Source organism: Haliaeetus albicilla, chromosome 22, assembly GCF_947461875.1.
Source record: "Haliaeetus albicilla chromosome 22, bHalAlb1.1, whole genome shotgun sequence".
NCBI classification, from domain to species: Eukaryota; Metazoa; Chordata; class Aves; order Accipitriformes; family Accipitridae; genus Haliaeetus; species Haliaeetus albicilla.
In genome coordinates, this window is record NC_091504.1 from 23,457,988 (window position 1) to 23,476,090 (window position 18,103).

At 48.8% G+C, this 18,103-nt stretch overlaps 1 protein-coding gene across 2 annotated transcripts; it reads right to left on the minus strand.

The window, feature by feature from the left end:
- Positions 1-6,498: 6,498 nt before the first annotated feature.
- On the minus strand, positions 6,499-10,864 carry B9D1 (B9 domain containing 1). 2 transcript variants are annotated; one of them, XM_069810452.1, is made up of 8 exons: positions 10,754-10,864; positions 10,375-10,443; positions 10,162-10,273; positions 9,996-10,092; positions 9,460-9,522; positions 8,175-8,242; positions 7,841-7,992; positions 6,499-6,676 (listed from the first exon to the last, which is right to left on the minus strand). In XM_069810452.1, the coding sequence occupies exons 1-7, from the start codon at positions 10,817-10,819 to the stop codon at positions 7,847-7,849; spliced, it is 621 nt and encodes a 206-aa protein (XP_069666553.1). In that variant the 5' UTR covers positions 10,820-10,864; the 3' UTR covers positions 6,499-6,676; positions 7,841-7,846. The 2 variants fall into 2 exon arrangements, with proteins under 2 accessions (XP_069666553.1, XP_069666552.1); XM_069810451.1 differs by having other exon boundaries at positions 6,499-7,992.
- Between the last annotated feature and the right edge of the window lie 7,239 nt (positions 10,865-18,103).

Genomic DNA, 18,103 nt, shown 5'->3' on the forward strand with positions numbered 1-18,103 from the left:
CATCTGTGTTTATTGCTCCTCTGGCTGGTCTCTCTTTTTCTGTGTGATGAGTACTTCTTTACTCTTTTACTCTGGCCTCTTGAAATTGCACATTTTAAAATAAAGGTGCTCGCTATGGGAAAGATTTAGCGAAGGCTCAAAGTAGAAACTTTTGTGATGACTATACTACTTTTCAAAAGGAGTGCAGGCTGTTGCAAGCCGAGGGGGTGCTGGAGGGAGTCTGAGCTGATAAAGCCTGTTGTGAGAGATCTGGCGGCGGCTGAGCCTTCCTCTGACCTTGGGCAAGCTGCTCTCCCCCCGTCCTAGGTTTCCTCTTCCTCTTCTATGAAGTGAGGTGGTATTTGCCTGCTTTCGCGGAGGAAAAGGGCTCACGGGATAAAGTATTATCTAGAGGCTTGCCCTCATCCGCACCGGTGTTGCCAAAGTATTTTTGCTGAATATGTACATTGCCATTACCTCTTGTTTGTGCTGGGCCAAGTGGTGCAACTCTGCTCTTCCGCTCGTTTTCATCGAGCTTTGGCAAGACTTCTGCAACTGCCTGCAGTCTATGTTTTGGAGAACCAACATGATTTATATGGCCCCTCACATTAAAAACTTCCATTTTTTTAATGTTAGCTGTCATCTGCCTTCCAGGTAATCTCCTCCCTGTATTGTGAGTTGGGACACAAGTGAACATTGATTTCGTATAGGACAGAAGTTTGTTTGGGAGCTCAGGATTATAAATAGCAAAGAACCAGTGTTGTACACAGTGGTCGTGATCCTGTCTCTTTGTGTTTTGCTGTTAATCGATTGTACCCTGTAATTGTTGAAGACTTGGGGTTTTAATGAGTGGAAGTTCCCTTTGGTGCTTCAGACATCCCTGCCAATTACCCATTAGGGCGGTTAATTGGCAGCAGGCTGGTGATCAATAGGGGATTGGCATCCTACCAGTGTAACACAATGCAGTGGTTTGCAGAGGTTGAAGTACTGAACAGGGGAGCAGGGAGATGCCTTGCAGGGAGATGGCGCATCCTCTAGCTTCACTGGGGGGAGCCTGGAGCTGTACCAAACCTGGATTGAGTAGTGGGACCTGCGGGTATTTGGTAAATATCTCTTTGAAGAGATTAGGGGAAAATCTGTCCTTTTCCCAGTGGCTGTTTAACATGGGCTGGGGCAGGGAGGTGGTGCAAACTTTATTCATCAGTAAACTGGTGACGTGCATTGAAACTCTGGTCCAAAATGCTGTTGCAGTGCAAAATATTTTTAAAGCATCTGACCATCTTCGTGGCCACCAGACAGCTGCTACGTGCAGAGCACAGATACTCGTAACGCATCGTGTGTGGAGGGGTGAAGGCAGTGTGTGCTGCTAGACGTGGATGAAGTGCTGGGGGTGGAGGGAGCAGGTATTCAACAACCATCTGTGGCTGTTCAGTATGTACTTACAAAAGCAGCCTGGACGTGTTACCTGATCTGCTCTCAACTCTTGTGCTGCTAGTTGAGCAACTGCGTTCCCATTCTCAGGTGAAAGAAAATCGATGACATTTCAAATAGCCGGAATAACGGCACAGTAAGGGTGGAGTTTGTCTTCTTGGCTCCCTGCCTGCTGCTGCCTGACAGGAAATCTCACTGGGACATCAGTGCTGCCAGCTTTGAATTTTGGTTGCTTAAATACGCTCTGGGAGATCCCCACAAGTGGGTACGGAATCGTGGTTTTAAGCCCAGTTTAAACACCGCACACTGGAGCTGCTGGAGATCCAGATGGGAGCTCGATCCAGCCCAGGGTCCCGTTGTGGGCAGCAGAGACCTTCTGGGAGCATTTAGTAGTCACCGATAACAGCTGCCTAATAACACTTTTGTGAAACCATTTACTCTCCCGGCCTCGGTGAGAGCACGCCGCAGAGTCGAGTTAGGCAGGGGCTGGAGGAGAACTTCGCACCCGGCTGCTGGAGTGGATGGAGGCAAAGGCCGAACGGCCTCCGTGGGCTGCTGACATGGCGTGGACTTGTCCCACCAGCCACGCTGTCACTGACCCACGTGCAGTTCTCCGTAGCGCTGGGGCTGAACCACCTCTAGTAATTTCTAAGACAAGAAATCATTAGGCACCTTCCTTGTGCCCCAGTGGGGTGGGAACATGGAACCTGTGTTCCCCATCAGGCAATGGGGTCAGTGTTCTTCTTGAAGGCCTTTTTGGCCAGGGAATGAAATTTGGTGGTTTCACCAAGCTGAAGGGAGTTAGTTCTGCCTTGGTGTAACAGCACATATGGCCTAGGAGACCGTGGGCTGGCTGGGGTTGTGTTGGGTGACAGGAGTGGGGGTTTTTTTTCGCTTTTTTTAATGTCTTCATTAGCAAGTCTGGCACTAAATGTAGTGATATTCTCTGAGGTGAATTTGGGTACTTAAATATCTTGGCCTGAATAGAGACATAAAAATAGAAACCTACAGCAGTTAGATGCTTCTGCTGATCTTCCCTCTGAAGGACGAGAGATTGAATCACTTGCACCCTGCCATGAAAGTGGGTTGCGTTGCACCCTCGCTTCTCTGCAGCTTCCCTCCTGGGGGCTCAGGCCTGGTTTTGGTGGCCAAAGGATGGTTTCTAACAGGATTTGTGCCCTGAAGATGGCCAGGCGCTGGAAATTGGTTGTCTCAAGCCTAGCCCTTGTAACCTGCAGTCCTTGTGCTCTGCAGCCTCTGTTAGGCTGCAGTGGAAGGTGCTGGGTGCTCTCTGCAGGCTGGCAGGAGCTGCGGTTTTGTGGGTTTTGTTGTTTTTTTTTTTTTCTTCTTTTCTTCCTGTGTTCCCAAAGTGGAGGTTGCTTCTGGGTTTGCAAACACCCATGTGTGCCTCAGCTCTTGGGGTTTGAGCTCACCCACTCCCCAGCTGATGGAAAACACCTCGGGGATCCCCTCTGCAGCACGCAGCCCATGGATGAATGGCGAGAGGAGGAGAGGGGCTGAACGTCCCTTACGGGGCTGCAGGCCAGGCGGCTTTTGCTCTTCCCTGTGTTCCTCCTTGGAGGTTTGCATGGCCTTGGAAGACTTTCAAATTTGTTGTTGTTGGCTGCTCCAGATGTGCCGCTGGCACAGGCTTGTATCCTGGATTTTGGGTCTCCAGCTGGGCTGGGTGGTGGGTGCAGGAGGGGGGATTCATGGTGCTTTCATGGGGTCTTGGTTCCTTGAGCGTGTTTGAGAGGCACCCTGGAGATGTCCTGTGTGGGCTCTGCCACAGCCACCTGCTCGTCCAGCTGCTGCTCGGTGCCATCCACTGGCACTGCCAGACAAAAAAGGCCTGGAGGAAGGTGGTTCTTGCTGATGCTCTTGGGTGCTGGTGGGGCCTGATGTCCCCCAGACATCAGGGAGCTGGCTGTGCCCGGCTGGTTGCAAACCACAGGCTCCACACTGCAGCTGCGGGTGCAAACCCAGCTCTGTCACTGCTGATGCTGTTCATTCATTGTAACCCCCATCTCCTGCCCCAGCTGTCCTGTCCTTCTGTTATCCCAGTGACCTGTGGCCAGAACCATGGATCCAGGGTGTTTAGCCCCCCCCGTAGCTCCAGGCAGCAGGTTCTGGTGTGATGCTCCGGTGACCTTGGCACAAATGGGTCATACTGGGGCTAGTTTGCGATGGATTGAAACGCTGCTGGTGATGAGCCCAGGTAGAGTTGGAGCTGAAGCTCCAATTTTCTTCAAATCTGGCAGTTCTGTGCTTCTGTGTTGCTCCCCCCCCTTTGGAGTATTTCACAGGAGGCTCCTGCTCTTAAACCAACACTGCTGCTGGGGAGCAGTTGCTGTCAGCTTTAATCCATCTGCAAGACTCTCATTTTCAGATGGAGATAACTTCTAGCTGCTGCAATACTGTTGTAAAATAGCCTTGCTAGCCTCAGGACAAAGACGGTTTCTTGAGCGCTCACTGATGCACAGATTTCTGGCTCGGTCCCACTCCCTGTGAGGTAGCACAGGTGGCTTATGGCATGGGGAGGTGTTTGCCCCCTGCTCTCAGGGCAAGGGGCAGTGGCAGGGCAGCTGGCACCATTGCATTCAGCAATTTCCATGTAGGAACAGGAAAAACGTGGGTGTCCTTCGTGCAATCTTGTTAGCTAATTGCTATTAGCAACCTCCAACATCTTCCTAAGGGTTGAAAACTGCCACGAGAGGGCAGGAGCTGATACTGCTATTTCTAATTTTGGTAGAAAGGGCTGCAAATACCAGTTCCTAAACACTACTCAAATGATTTTCCTTTTTCTGGAGGGTTTGATTCCCAAATTGCTCTTCAGTCCGTGTCCTTGGCTGTCTCCTTCCCAGGGTGGCTTCCACAGTGATGGAAGGAAACCTCTCCCACGCAGTGAGCAGGGTCCTGGTGGGCAGCTTTCTCCAAAGCTCCTCCAGACCTGGAGAGCAGAGGAGGGCTTCTGCAAAGTCCCCAACTATCTCGCAGGCTTCATTTGCTTCTAGTGAGTCCCACTCTGTTTTGATGGCCTTGAAGCCTCATCCTGTGTCAGGACACATGTTCTGAATAAAGATTTTTTTTTTTTTTTTTTTTTTTCCTGCCCATCTTGAATTAGGAGGTTAATGGCCAATTTCACTATCTGGGAGAGACTTAAGCGTAACAAAACAGGAGCTGCAGCCCCAGCTGACAGCCTCACGCTGCCATCTGTGCTACAACGGGTTGGGAACTTCAGTCCAGTTTTGGAATAAAAGGGAGAATGATTAACTAGTAAACGAGCAGGGTGGTTACAGCTGCCTGGGGAGTGGGTGAAAGGAAATTACTTTAAGCCTCCATTATAGCAAGGCTGGGTTTTTCTGGGGTTTGGCTGTTCTTAAAGCATGGATTCTTTTAACCTTTAACATTAACTGCAAGGAACACTTACAGGTCATAAATCCCTTCCTTATTAATGTCACCCACTCTCGCACCACAGGGTCGTGTCTATCTTTACTCCTCTGTCATGAGAGCAGAGATTCCCTCCAGGGTAAAACAGCTGCAAACACTGCCACGCCTGAGTATCAAAGATTTAAACCAGAGAGTTTTCCAGAAAATTATAAAGGCAGCAGCAAGCCTGTCTCTGGGAGAAGAGCATGTTCATGAGAGATATCAACAGTTGCCTCTTGGAACAAAGGAATGACATTGAACTCGGGAAGCACTGAAAAACATCACCCCACACATGCCCTTGTGTAAGGAGCAAACTCTGTCAGACTGAAAAGCTCCCACAATGAAGCGCTCACAAGGTAAACGTATTTTTAAGGCCTTGAAGAAGGTATGTGAGGTTCTTAACAAACATGCTTGAAACACTGAGGAGCCAAACCCCCCCCCCCCCCCCCCAAACCAACCAAACCCAGAGACAATAGGCAAAAAGCCCTAATAATGCAGGTAGCAGTGTGGGATCTACTTAGAGAGTCACGCATCTTAAATACCGTTTTATGGAGTTTGGGATTTTTTTTAAAACCCTTGCTTTTCAGTGTTTTCTCTTGACTTTTCTTCCAAGGGTCCCTGCAGCTTGGCTGTGAACAGTGAAGCTGTACAAATGCACGTCTGTTTTGATCGGTCTCGGTGTGGTTAAGCGTCCAACTACTTGTTTGAAACGGGAGCAATTCAGGAGATGGGTCATAGCACCACGCTGCAAAGCTGTGTGTGAATAAATTCACTGCGCCCCTGTGGGCATGGAGTTTGGGCTTTATCTGGATTTAACAGGTTTCTCATGACTAGAAACTCTGTTGTGCAGTTTTGCTCTAATTGGAATGGGAGCAGGTAACTGTGCTCAAGGGAAAAAAGATATTTAAGCAGTAGTAGGTTTAGTGTTTGCCTTTCAAGTATTTCAAACACAGATACTTATCCTGCTACTGTAGCTGCTTCCCAAATACTTTTGAAAAGGAAACAAAATTCCTTGCATCTCCTCTGAGCCAACAGGAAATACTTATTAATTTGGATTCCAACATGACTCAGTTCAGAGATTATAACAGTTGCCAAAACAACTGGTGGAAGAGCTTACTGGAAGTGTAAAATCAAAAAAAGCAAGATACGAAAAAAGTAAGAGATTAAAAATCATCTGCAACCATGTTTGGAAAAGTATTTCTAAATATTATAAAAGAAGCTAATGCTCACAGCAAAATTACAGTGATCACATTATCTTTTCAGAAATGATATTTATTCAATCACACTGCTCAGCATGAAATAATAACTGCCTCTAACTGGATGCTTTATTTGATACATGTTCTGGAGGCTCTGCAGTTCAACGCTGTGTGTTATTACTTTATTTCTACCGTTTCAAGGTCCTGGTAGTTCACCTATAGGGTAGTATCGTGTTAAGTCATTCTCACAGTCATCTCTTGGTAGTTGCAGTCAAACACAAGAGATTACATGCCCAAATTTAAATATGAAAATGACTAAGCAATTAGTCATTTCACTGTAGCATACACTTCTTTTTCTTTTGTACCTGTAAGAATAGCAGATCTTGGAGGATTTAGGACTTGGAAACATCCATTCTGGCACAAACGAAAGAAAACCCTAGCAGTAGAAAGACAAACAAACATATTTAGACAACTGTGTTTATTCAGGCTAAAAGAAGAGCACTAACATTAGCTTAGAGGGGGACTCACTGAAAGGCCATGGTCAGACATCAGAGGAGAAGCTCTTTGGACTGAGGCCAGCTCTACCCTCACACTGCAGGCATCTGAGCGCAGCACATCAGCTCTGGAGCCTCTGTCACACCCTAATAACAACCAACATCATTTCAGTTCTTCTTGGAGGTTATGCAATGGGAAGGAAAACCTGAGTATAGCAGACTTGAAGATCGCTATGTTGCTTTTTTACTGCCTTTCTTTTGATAAGAAAATCAGCTAAGGAACGCCATGGTGCATTATCTGTGTAATGTACTGGCTGGAGGGATCTGCTGAAGGGAGAGGGTCTTTCCTGCTCTCCTGTGCAGCACAGTGCCTCTGGTACCTCACGTGGAGCTAAGTGCTGCTTATGACTGCACGCACAGCTGGCTTACTGAGACTCTACTTTCTTTGCAGAGCCTTCCCTAAAGCTTATTTATAGTCAATATCTGCACTTAAAATGCAATTTGTTCTACCAGAAGTTAAAACTATGCAGCAAGGATTTTTTTAACACCATGGTCTCTCTAACAGCTCTAAAATAAACTGCTGTCCTTTTTTTTTTTTTTCCCCTTCCTGAAGCTTGATGCAGAAATAAAATCTGGAAATGGAAGAGCCATCATCTTGTTCTAAATGCAAAAGCCCAGGTTTGCTTCACTGAAAAAAATGTGGAAAGCTTTGTTGTTACCGTGCATGAGATAGATAGAGATATTTTAATTAGTTGCACAAACTCTAAGGACTATGTGGGATTATAAAGAAAACTGCTGTTGCTTTTGCAGAGGGAAGTGCATGGCAGAGGGAAGCGCATGTGCATTTCACTGGAACATTTCCATTTTTCCTCCTTTTTGGAAGGTGCAAGAATTTACATTCCCCATTTCTACCACAAAAAACATCAGTAAAAAGAAGCGGGTTTGCAATGATGTTTTAAACACAGGAAAACTGCTGCAACTATAAACTTTCCTATTCTTTAAGTATATAAAGAATGTACAAAAGGCTGTTATAAAAAATATTTTGTTACAGGTCTTATATTGGGATAGTCTGGTGTTACTATAAAAATGCTAAATATTATCTGATTACATTAATTTACATAATACTTCAACCTGTATGTTTACTGAAAGGATTCTACTTAGGTAATTATTCCAAAGCCTCACAAGCTTGTGCTTCTTTTGGAATAATGGTCTCAAGTGAAATCTTCTCAGTTTAGTCAGATACTCATTTCCCTTTGCCACAAAAAAACCCAAAGTGCTTAACTTCTCTGTGAGCCTTTAAACATCTCACACCTGAGTTCAATACTTATGAATCCCTTCCATAACAGGCACCAGAGAAGGGTTCTGCATGTCACTTGGGCTCACGTCATAGCCCAACTTCTTCATATCTTTGGTCACTACGTTGAAGGAGATGGTCACAAAGCCTTGAGATCGCACCCTTGTTACTAGAAGAAAGATATGAATAAAACGGGTTAAGAGAGGTTTCTGAATAGTTGTTGAACTCATATATCCAGGTAGGACTGTTCTCAGCAGGAACAACTAGTCTTTTTTATCAACAGAAGATGGATGGCCAAGCAGTGGCCTGCTGTCGTGCAAGGGTTGCAGTCAGGAGCTCCCAGGGACTTACCTTCTCTTCCTTCTCCCTGTGCTACAACTTTGGGGTCAGTAAATTCCGGACGTCTCCCTGTGAACCAACTTGGAGAAGAAAATATAAAATAATTAATTGGATGCATTCACTAGTGTTTAGACTTGACACAGTTCATTACATACATGTTAAAAAACAAAAGGGGGGGATGTTAATGACACTCCCAGCTTTTGTTTGCAGTACAGAGTTTTGAAGACTGATTCACTTTATTGCTGATTTACTTTGATCAAAGATAAGTTTTGCCTCTCTAAGGAAAAAAATTAAACCAGTTTCATACACATTATGTTAAATCCACATTATTTCTGGGTGAGACAGAATCCTACAGCAAAGATGCTTTTGAAACTGATTCATCTCTTGATTACCCAGAGTAACAGAGAGGCTTGGGTACTCTGAATACATCAGAGGTGCACATAATACAAAAGTATACAAATCAGAGTGTAGGTTCTACAAAAGGGTCATCGTAAAGAGAAGAAAAGTAAATCAGATTAATCCTGACTGTGGGGCCCACAGCTTCCCACGCTGACTCTGACCCAAAGTGCTCAAGTACCACAAGGCTGGCTCTGCGCAAGGGTAGGCAATCCACAACCAAACAATCAGCTCACAGATCATTCAGACTCTATTTAAATAAACAATACAATGGAAGGAAAAAAACCTTAATACCCTCAGTCGCTGTGTATAGACTGTTACTTTGGAAGGGATGTGTGGGTAAACAAGACAAAGGTTACAGCAAATGCACTCCAGATGGAAAAAAAGGTAGAACTGGGAATTGTTTTTCCATGTTCTGCCTTTGCTTTCTAGGTTGCTCTTAATGTGGCTACCCTTCAAGAAAAGTCCCTAGCTACAGTAAGGTTTAGGGATGGACTGCAGCACAAATCCTTAGAGTCCAGTGACAACTAAAACGCTCAATAAAATCAAACTAGCGCCTCTGCAAGTCACATCACTGACATGAATAAACCTGTGGAACATGGAGCTGCCACTTGGTACAGTCTGCTCTGCTGAAATTAGTTCTTTTTCAAACCAACAGAGTTCAAATGTGAGGATGAAAAAAAGATGAGTTAGCATTACTGCAAGCAGGTAGTTAACATGTTTTAAGAAAGCTCTTCAAAAGATCTTGACACCTAAGAAAGTGTTTTTACCTACAAAACTCAAAACTATCTGGTTATGATACAAAGCGTTCATAGGTATGCACCAGTGAGTAGCTGGATATACCTTTGTGACTACAAGCAAGAAGGACTGACTTAAAAAAAAAAAAGTCTTTAATTATTACCTTGTAAACTTCTGCAGCCTAGATGTGGACTCTGGAACAAACATAGCGATGGTTCTTGTATGCCTAAAACAAACATGAGATGCACAGAACTTAAGAAATGAACCAAACAGCACTGGCAAGACTTCTTATATTTATAAAGGTACCAGAATTTCGGACACATCAGACCACTGAACATTTCAAAGTGTAATACTTTCCCTTCCACAAAGAAAAAGTGTGTTTGCATAGGAAGAGCACATCTTCCTCCACTTCTAGTGGTGGGAATGAAAGCTTAGCGTGTGCTGAGAGTGATGGGGGAGAGGTAACGTGCTGTGCTTCACACTTGGGCTTTCTACATGCCAGTTTTGACTTTACAGTTGTCTACAAGATTACCAAAAATTATTTGATAACCAGGGGCTGCTGCTAGAAAATCCATGCTCTCTGTACCAAACGGACAGGACCTGATAAGGGGATATGGGAATATTTTTGTTTCTGAAACAACATAGTAACTGAAAAAAAAAATCCCCATTTCAGTTCTGAAAGACAGGTTTTCACCTCACCTCCCAGGTGTGAAGGGAACATGAACAGCTCCATAACCTCTGACCACATCGTTTCCAAAAAAGTCAAGTCCGTAGACGCTCACTACAATCTGTGGCCCTGCAAATGAAGCGTGTGTGAGAGGGGTGCCTGGTCTGCGAGCTGGATCCCACCACCCCCAGCACTCACAGCCAGACGGATTGGTGCTCTTGAAGGTAATGTCGATGGGGAAGTTCCAGACGAGTGTGGTGGGCGCAACATCGCTCTTGGAGGTAATCTGGGAGATGCCCTCCTCCAGGCCCTGTGGGGAGAACGTGGTATGAGCCAGGGGCCTGCACTTAAGCCCATTACACACATGCTGCCGGCAGGCCTGGCAGGCAGGCTGGCTTTCAGGGTCCTTACCGCTGTGGGAACCCAGTCTTGGCCGTAGACGAAGCAGAACTTGCAGTAGAGGTCGTCAAATCCGGGGAACTGCGGGAGAGAGAAGCTGTCTTGGTGGGAGAATTGCTGGGACTGAGGGCCAGCCTCAGTCACCGGCCTGAGGGCAGCCTGCACCACCATGACTCAGAGCCAGCCCGCCTTGCCTGGGGTCGGGGCTGAGCCCGGGGGCGACGGGACGGACAGGGCTGCCTTATGGGACGGAGGACCGAAGCAAGGCCGCGTTACCGGCACCGCGCTGCTGAGGCCCAGGCCGGGCTATGTCGCGGGGGACCGGGCTCCCTGCCCCTCTGGGAGCCGCCGGCCACCCTCCCCTCCCTTCTTTCCCTCCTCCCGTGCTCACCTGCCCGCTCTCGATCTGCCCGTTGACCGCCAGTAGAAAGACGCCGGGGCTGCCGGCGGCCGCCATGGCGCCGGGCTGGGCCTGCCCCGTTGCTATGGGCGGGCCGCGCTCCAGACGTTGCCATGGCTACGGACGGCGCGGCGCCGGGGACACACTTCCTCGGCGGACGGCGCTTCGCGGAGCTCCCGTGCCGAGCGGGCTTCCCCCCGCTTCCCAAAAGCGGGCGGATCGCTCCAAAAACGCCCCCAAAAAACCGTTTCCCCCCAGCCTTGCGGTGCGGGCCTGTGCCGCCGGCAGCGCTGTTCCCTTCACCACAGCCCCCCTCACCGCCATGGCCGCCTTCACCAGGCCTGAGGGGCCGGAGCTGAGGCCCGCCGGCCACAATCCCCCCCCCCCCCCCCCCACTTTTACTCTTCATACCACCTCATATTTTGAACTTTCTGGGTTTATTATGTTAATATTAGCCTATATCAATCCCAGGAAGCTGTTTTTAAAGCACAGCCAGGGGACTGGGGCCTTTTCCCAGTAGCAGGCGTCGAGGAGGTGGCCACTAGATGTTGCTGCTGGCCGGGCCAAAGCGGTTCCGTCCGTTCCCGGGCAAGGATTTTTTCCAGGGATTTGGGATCGGTGAGGAATGGTGTGATTTTGTGGTCTCCGGAGGGTCACCCTCATGGGTGTGAGGAGAGAGGAGAGGCCGGCAGGGTCCTTGGTGCCCCGCAGCCAGGGGATTATTCCCCCGGCCTTAGGGGAGCATGCCGTGCCTCCATAACGCCGTTGTCTGGATGTGGCCGCACGTAACTGTGGGAAGGGGAGGATATGGGACGGTGCTGGTTTAATTAGCCTGCTGTAATTAAAAAGGAGGGGGTGAATTTTGTGCGTCAACAAGGCAAACAAATGCGCTGAGGCTCTGCAGAGCTGAAACCGCTGAAATCTGCTGACCAGGTCTTACTCTTTTCCCCGCAGAGGCCACGACGTGTCCCTCCCTCACGCCAGGGAGCTTCGCCGCCCACACGGACATCGGCGCCGCGGAGGCTGCGGTTCATCCCTTCGCCTCCTTTCTGCACCCTAGATGGTGCTCCCCCTCACTGAGAGCGATCCAGGGGGCATTTGATTGCCACCGGACCCTCCGGGGAAGGATGGGAGGAATGAAGGAAGCCCTGGCTCGGCGCCTGTTTGGGTTTCCCGTGCTGTGGTCGCAACGAGTCGGAGACCTTTCGCACATGGGCTGAGCAGAGATGCAGACTAGCACGGCTGGGACAATGCCTTGTCCGCATCCGCCAGCTCCATTTTATCTCCCCTCTGGCAGACCTGGTGAAGATGGCTTTGCTCTCTGGTTCCCTGCAGTGCCACACAAGGGACTTTTCATTGCAGGTGTCTTTCCTTGAGGCAAAGGGACCCCCCAAGGTACCGCCTCTTCTGTTGAAAGGGGTGGTGTGGTTTATATTGGACTGAAAGTAAACTACCATTACACTTCACGCTGAAAAATACCTTCCACGTTCCAATAGATGTATTCTCTGTCAAAGTCTATTTCAACTCGATTTTTCAGGTTTTATTTGAGTTTGGGTTTTTTTTTTTTCACATTCAGCAAACAAATTTGGCCAAGAGAAGAATGGGAGAAAAACAGGAGGGATGGGAGGGAATGGCTGAAATTTTATCCTTTCTCCCCTGCCCCTCAGAAATGCTTCAGAGAAAATAGTTCATGTGAACTGAAAATTATCGGGGGGGAAATAAAACAGTTCTCAACCAGCTGTCTGATGCAGCTAGCAAGGATGTTTAATTAACACTTTACTTAGCTACCTCAGAGCTAGCTAAGAGCCAATTTAAGGATTCTTTTCTTGCCTGGCAAGCGATATACAGCTGCTGGAGGAGTTAATACCAGCACTGGGAGACCTTCCCCATGACAGAGAGAAGGCAGCAGGATTGTTCAGCAGCTGTGAGTCATCTGTACCTGCTTGTGGAAGGACTCTGTCCCATCCCAGTCATAACGAGACATTTTTTTCTTTCCTCCCTTGCATGCCAGTCTTGTTCTAATTAGCTGCATTTTTAATCTTTGTGAGTGGAGTGAAATCCCAAGCAAAAAAGCATTTTTACCGTGCTGGAACACTTAATTAATGATCCATCAGAGAGTTTGATTTCCAAGCATAAAGAAAACTCGTGGATCGCAGCAACTCCATAGGTGTTACTTAACGATGTTGCTATTTCTCTTGGCCACGTAAAACATTCACCTCTTCTCTTGGTCTTGCCCTGACCCTGTGATATGTGAAGGGACTAACGGGAAGCCTCCCTGGGGTGTTTGGGGCCACAGCCATCTTCGCAGGGAGGAAGGGCACTCACCTGCTGCTCGCTGACTTGTCATCTCTTGCAGATCCTGTGCCCACGTCGGGTCCCAGCTCCACAAGAATGACTCCTGGTCTAGCGAGCACACCAGTGTCCCTTTAGCACTGACCTCCATGCACAAGGCATGTTAAACAGCTAAGGGAATTATGTTTTCTTCATTCACCTGAAAGAGCAAGGGGTTGGAAAAATCCAAATTGCTTGGAGCCCTGTCACTAAGAGCTTCTGAATCAAGCCAATGTACCTTGACCTGGCTCCCAGAGCCGAACAGGCTGCCTCATTCCTGGGGCAGTGGGTTCCTGGGGAGGCCGGAGGGTGGTGGTGCTGTCTGTTTCCATAGGGATTGACTCCGCAGTTGCATGGGTGAGGGCTGAGCTAGCCCTTGGAAGTGGGGGAGCAGGTGGAGGATTTCCTTGTCCTGGGAAAAGCTGTCAGGCAGTGACAGAGCGTGATACAGCCTGTGGTGCGTATCTCCTACGATGCCTGTTGCCCATCACCCCATCTCTGGGCTCCTTCAGCATAACTGCAGTAGCAGTAGTAGAGCCCTTGGTGTGAGTGGCAGGTCTGGGCTCTGCTGCTTGCTGCTGCCTGGGAGAGTGAGTGCTTAAAAGTCCTGTGCTGCGGGGAGATACCCAGAAAGCAGGTACTTTGTCACTATTACATTTTCAAGTATGATTAAACCAACCCTGGGGCTGATTCATTGCTTCCAACAGGCACTCGGGGAAGGTGGATGAGACGAAATGACAATACAGTGGCACAGCAGAAAAGTTTATTTTTAATCCCAAATATTTACGATCAACACCTGCTAAATGGCCAGTGAAATACATTTTATGGTGTCATTAATCTGCAATAAACCAGTTTTATTTTTAGACTGTTTGCACAACGTTGCCAGCCTGACTCATCCCTGCCTGCATTTTATCTCTGCGAGGAGGCTGCAGAGAGCTTCCCTGCCCTTTGTCTTAACAGCCTTTTACTTCTGTTCTCGGAGCTCTTCCCACCTGCTGCTCAACTCAAACAGCATGGAAGGAGGATATTCTCACAACATCAAACGACATACCAGAGGAGGATATGCTTGCTGTAATTCTTGCTGAATATATTTACCCGGAGATTTATTTTGGTGGGAAGGTAATGGGGTGAAGACAGGTGGGGTGAACTTTTGTGTTACGTGTCTGAACGCCATGAGCCAGCTGGGGTTGCAGCTGCACCAGGAGGGTCCCCATCACCCTGGTCACAGTGGGGAAGGGGCTTTGCTGGGACTGGGGGACACACACGGCGCTTTGTAACCCAGGCCAGGTGTGAACCCAAGGGGACTTGCTCCATCCTCAACCCAAGCACGTTTTACCAATATCCCCCCAGAGCAGAAAAGCAGGGCAAAAATCCAAAGCGGACATTTCAATATTCAGTATTCTGTTCCCCCTCATTACTCTGGGTGATTTAACAGGTTGGGGTTCAGCTCAAACACCCCCCTGTCTGTGTGGCTGCCAGCCCTGTGCCAGGCAGAGCAACGCTGGGTATGGGAGGTGTCGCTGCCAACAAGCTGTGAAATGCCCTGTCTTCTATGAAGAATTAATTTGTATTGGAACTTGTTACCATTTGTGAGATTTTTTTTTGTTGTTGTTAATGAGGAAAATTAATTAGTGCCTCGGTCTGAGCCAGTCAGAATAAATTAACATGCAAGCAGGAAGGGAGAGAGGGTGAGGAGGACTGGAGAAGCTGGTTCCCAGCAGGGCCATCAGATTCGATAAGGGCATAAGGAATAAGAGCAATAATCAGGGTCTGGGGAGAAAAGGGGAGGGGAAGCGAGCTCCTGCCTTTGCTGGACGCAAACCCCTCCTGCTTGTTGGCCTCCTGCCCCAGCAGTGGCTGCATTTTCGGGGGATGACTTGGGTGGGAGAGCTGCGCTCTGCTTGTGCATCTGCGGCAAACCCTGGAGACGTCACCACGGGCCTTCGGCAGCTTGTGCCTCTGAGTGGGGCAAAGCAGAATCAAAAATAAGCTGCTCCAGGGGATTTCAATCAAATATTCAAATAATTAATCTGGTTTCTTTCCTGTGGAGTGACATAATGAGGGTTGCTGGCATTTTCTCTCTTTCCCCATGAACAGATTTTTTTTTTCACTGAATAGTCCAACAGCCACAGCTGGAAAAAAACCAAACTCTGACCTACAAGTGAGTGAACACAAGTGAGGGGTCCTGGCATGAGGAGCAGCCCAGCCTGGCCGCAGCCCCAACCTGGGTATGAAACCCTCCCAGTGACATTGCCGCATGCATCAGTGTCGAACCAGGGAGCACGTCTGTGCTGCTGCATGTCCCTCAGCCCGGAGCAACCCCTCTGCACGCTCCCAGCCTCTGCAGAGAGCTCGTACTGGGGCCGGCCCCACTGAAAGGGCTAAAACCCGTTGTGGGAGAAGTGGGGGTGCCTACATTAACACCATTTTGCTGGAAGAGGATTGAGCACCCACCTGGTGTGAGCTTGAGTTATTCCAGGGCCCCAGCAGGATTGCAGCAGATAGACATGTTGAGCTGCTTTAAAAAAAAATAAAAGGCATGGAGATTTCAGCCCCTCAGACCATGCTGCTGGTGCTGTGGCTCTGGCAGGCTGCACTAAAATTTCTAATTAAGCCCCCTCATATGGAAGATGAGACGGCCCCAGCCATTAAAACACAGCCATGTATTTAAGGCTTAATAGGGAAGGTGTAATGGATAAAGTCAATTTAATTATTCATCCTAAGAAATCTTGTACAAATATCAAATGCTTATTAGTATTCATGCAACCTGTATGATCTCGCAACACTGACAGATTAAAGGTTGTGTCTAATTGCACTGGGGATGGATTCAGATTTGGCTGGTGGTTTGTTTTTTTTTTTTTTTAATGCTCTTTTTCTCCCCAGCCTGACAAAGAGAATTTCAGATTGATGCCATCTGAGATTTAACTTTGAAACAGAGACCATCTGAAGCCTCTTCAAGTCACTCTGTGATGGTTTCCTGTGCCCCTACCTCAACATGGTGGTTTTTAATCCTCGTTTGATCCCTACTCCTCAAAGGCTGCCAAAGCGGCTCTGGGAGAGCCCAGACCGATGCAGCGCTGCCGTCCCTGCGGGCTGTGGTTTTGCTGAAACCGAGAGCGGTGGGGCAGAGTCTGGCTGACAAATGGACGCAGCTGAATTGTCATTAAAAATGCAAAACAGGAATCGATCCAATTAAATAATAATGACTTGCATTTACCCGGTGCTTTTCACTTCTGATCTTAAGCAACACAACCCTTGCAGACGGCCTGGTGGAAATTACTTAACATTGCAGAGATTCAATCAGCAGGAAAATTAACACCAGGTGATGTGAAACTGTTTCTCTGTGCAGTTGGTTATGGCCAGGTTTGGGCTGCACTGGGGGAGCTCGGGGGTTTTGTACCCGTCTGTCCAGGTGACTGTCCCCAAAAGAGACATCAGGGAGCAATTCATGGTCACTACCTGGTCTGAGAAAATTCAGTCGGAGCTTGAGTCTCCCCACACTGCCAGGATGTTCTGTCAGTGGCTTTGTCAGAGGGGACAGGCAAGTCCCCTGCCCTGCAGCCACAATGCAAAGGCTCGTAGCAGCCTCCAAGGCGATGTGGGCTTCCCTGCACCGTGGGGGATGGAGGCCAGTGGGGAAGGAGGGAGCTGGGGGCGGGGGGGGGCCTGGTAGGGCCAGGGGGAGTACATCCACACGTACTGGGAGGCATCACTGAGCTGTGATGAACACCTCGGCCTTGGCACCGGCGTCTGCAGGGAAGGAGAGGAAGGTCCTGAAGCCACACGGCATGTTCAGATGCTCTTGGCTGGGAACATCAGACCTGCTGGAGGCGAGCGACTTCCCCGTGGTCTGACGCACAGTAAAGACTTGCACTCTGGCTTCGGAGAGATGGTTACATCCCCACCATCTTCTTTACTCTACAGAGTAGGGTTTTGCATCCAGCAAACGATGAAAGACACCTTGTCTTCACTAATTGCTCTCAGTACCAGGGTCCTGCCTTGTCCTTCTCTTCTACGTTTGCAAGACCCTGATCCATATCCCCAGACCCCCGGGATGGTCTCAGCGGGAGCCCAGGACAGATGTCCCGGCTGCAGGGCCGTCCTGGGGGGCGGCTGCATCCCGCAGGGAGTGGTGGGGAGGCTGCACCAGTAAGGTGAGCCTCGCCAGCTATTCAGAGGCAGCAAAAGCCCATTAAATCCCTTCTCCTTTTGGCTGAGGCAGCTCTGAACCTGCAGGTCCCAGCTGAAGCTTGTCCTTGGGGTATGGGTGATGTCTGAGTCCCCTACACCTTGCAGGAGGGATGTTGTGGGATGCAGACCACATCCCAGTCTTGGCAAGCTGCCTGTGCTGAGACTGAACTCAGAAATAAGAAAGGAAAGGTTATTTTGCTCTGCTGATGACCTGAGCTGAGGCGTTTCATACCTGGGAGCAGGGCTGTCGTCATGGTGTGGATCAGGACAGTGAAGACACATGGTGTGTCCTCCCCACACCACCAACAAACTGCCAGCTTGGGCCAACCTCTTCATGGGTCTGATGTGTTTCATTCCTGGGTTTGTGCCTGTGGGATCCCCCGTGCTTAGCAGGGAAGAGTCCTGGAAAAGGGGTGATTCCCAGAGCAGCCCGACCCCAGCACTCCTGAAGCCACCCAAGCTGTAACTGTGGGCAAGGAAAGCCTTTTTGCAACTCCATGAGCTTCACACTCCTGCTTGGAATTAAATGGTCTGATTTAGGCTTACTTTTAGCTTAATAAAGCACAAATTTGCCAAAAAAAGCTTCTAACAGCAGAGGTTCCTGCCTCAAATTGGATTTTTCTGTCCTTGGCTGGAAACCCCTGGTCGGGAAGGTGACAAGTGACAGGTAGACTCACTTTGAGAGATACCTCTGCTCCGGCATTGTGGGGCAGCACTGTCATTCCCACAGCTCATCCATCTGCTGAAGATGGATCATGCATGTAGCTTGCACCCCTCTGCAGTGTCTCAGACCCCTCCTGAATTTGGAAAGATGCTCTG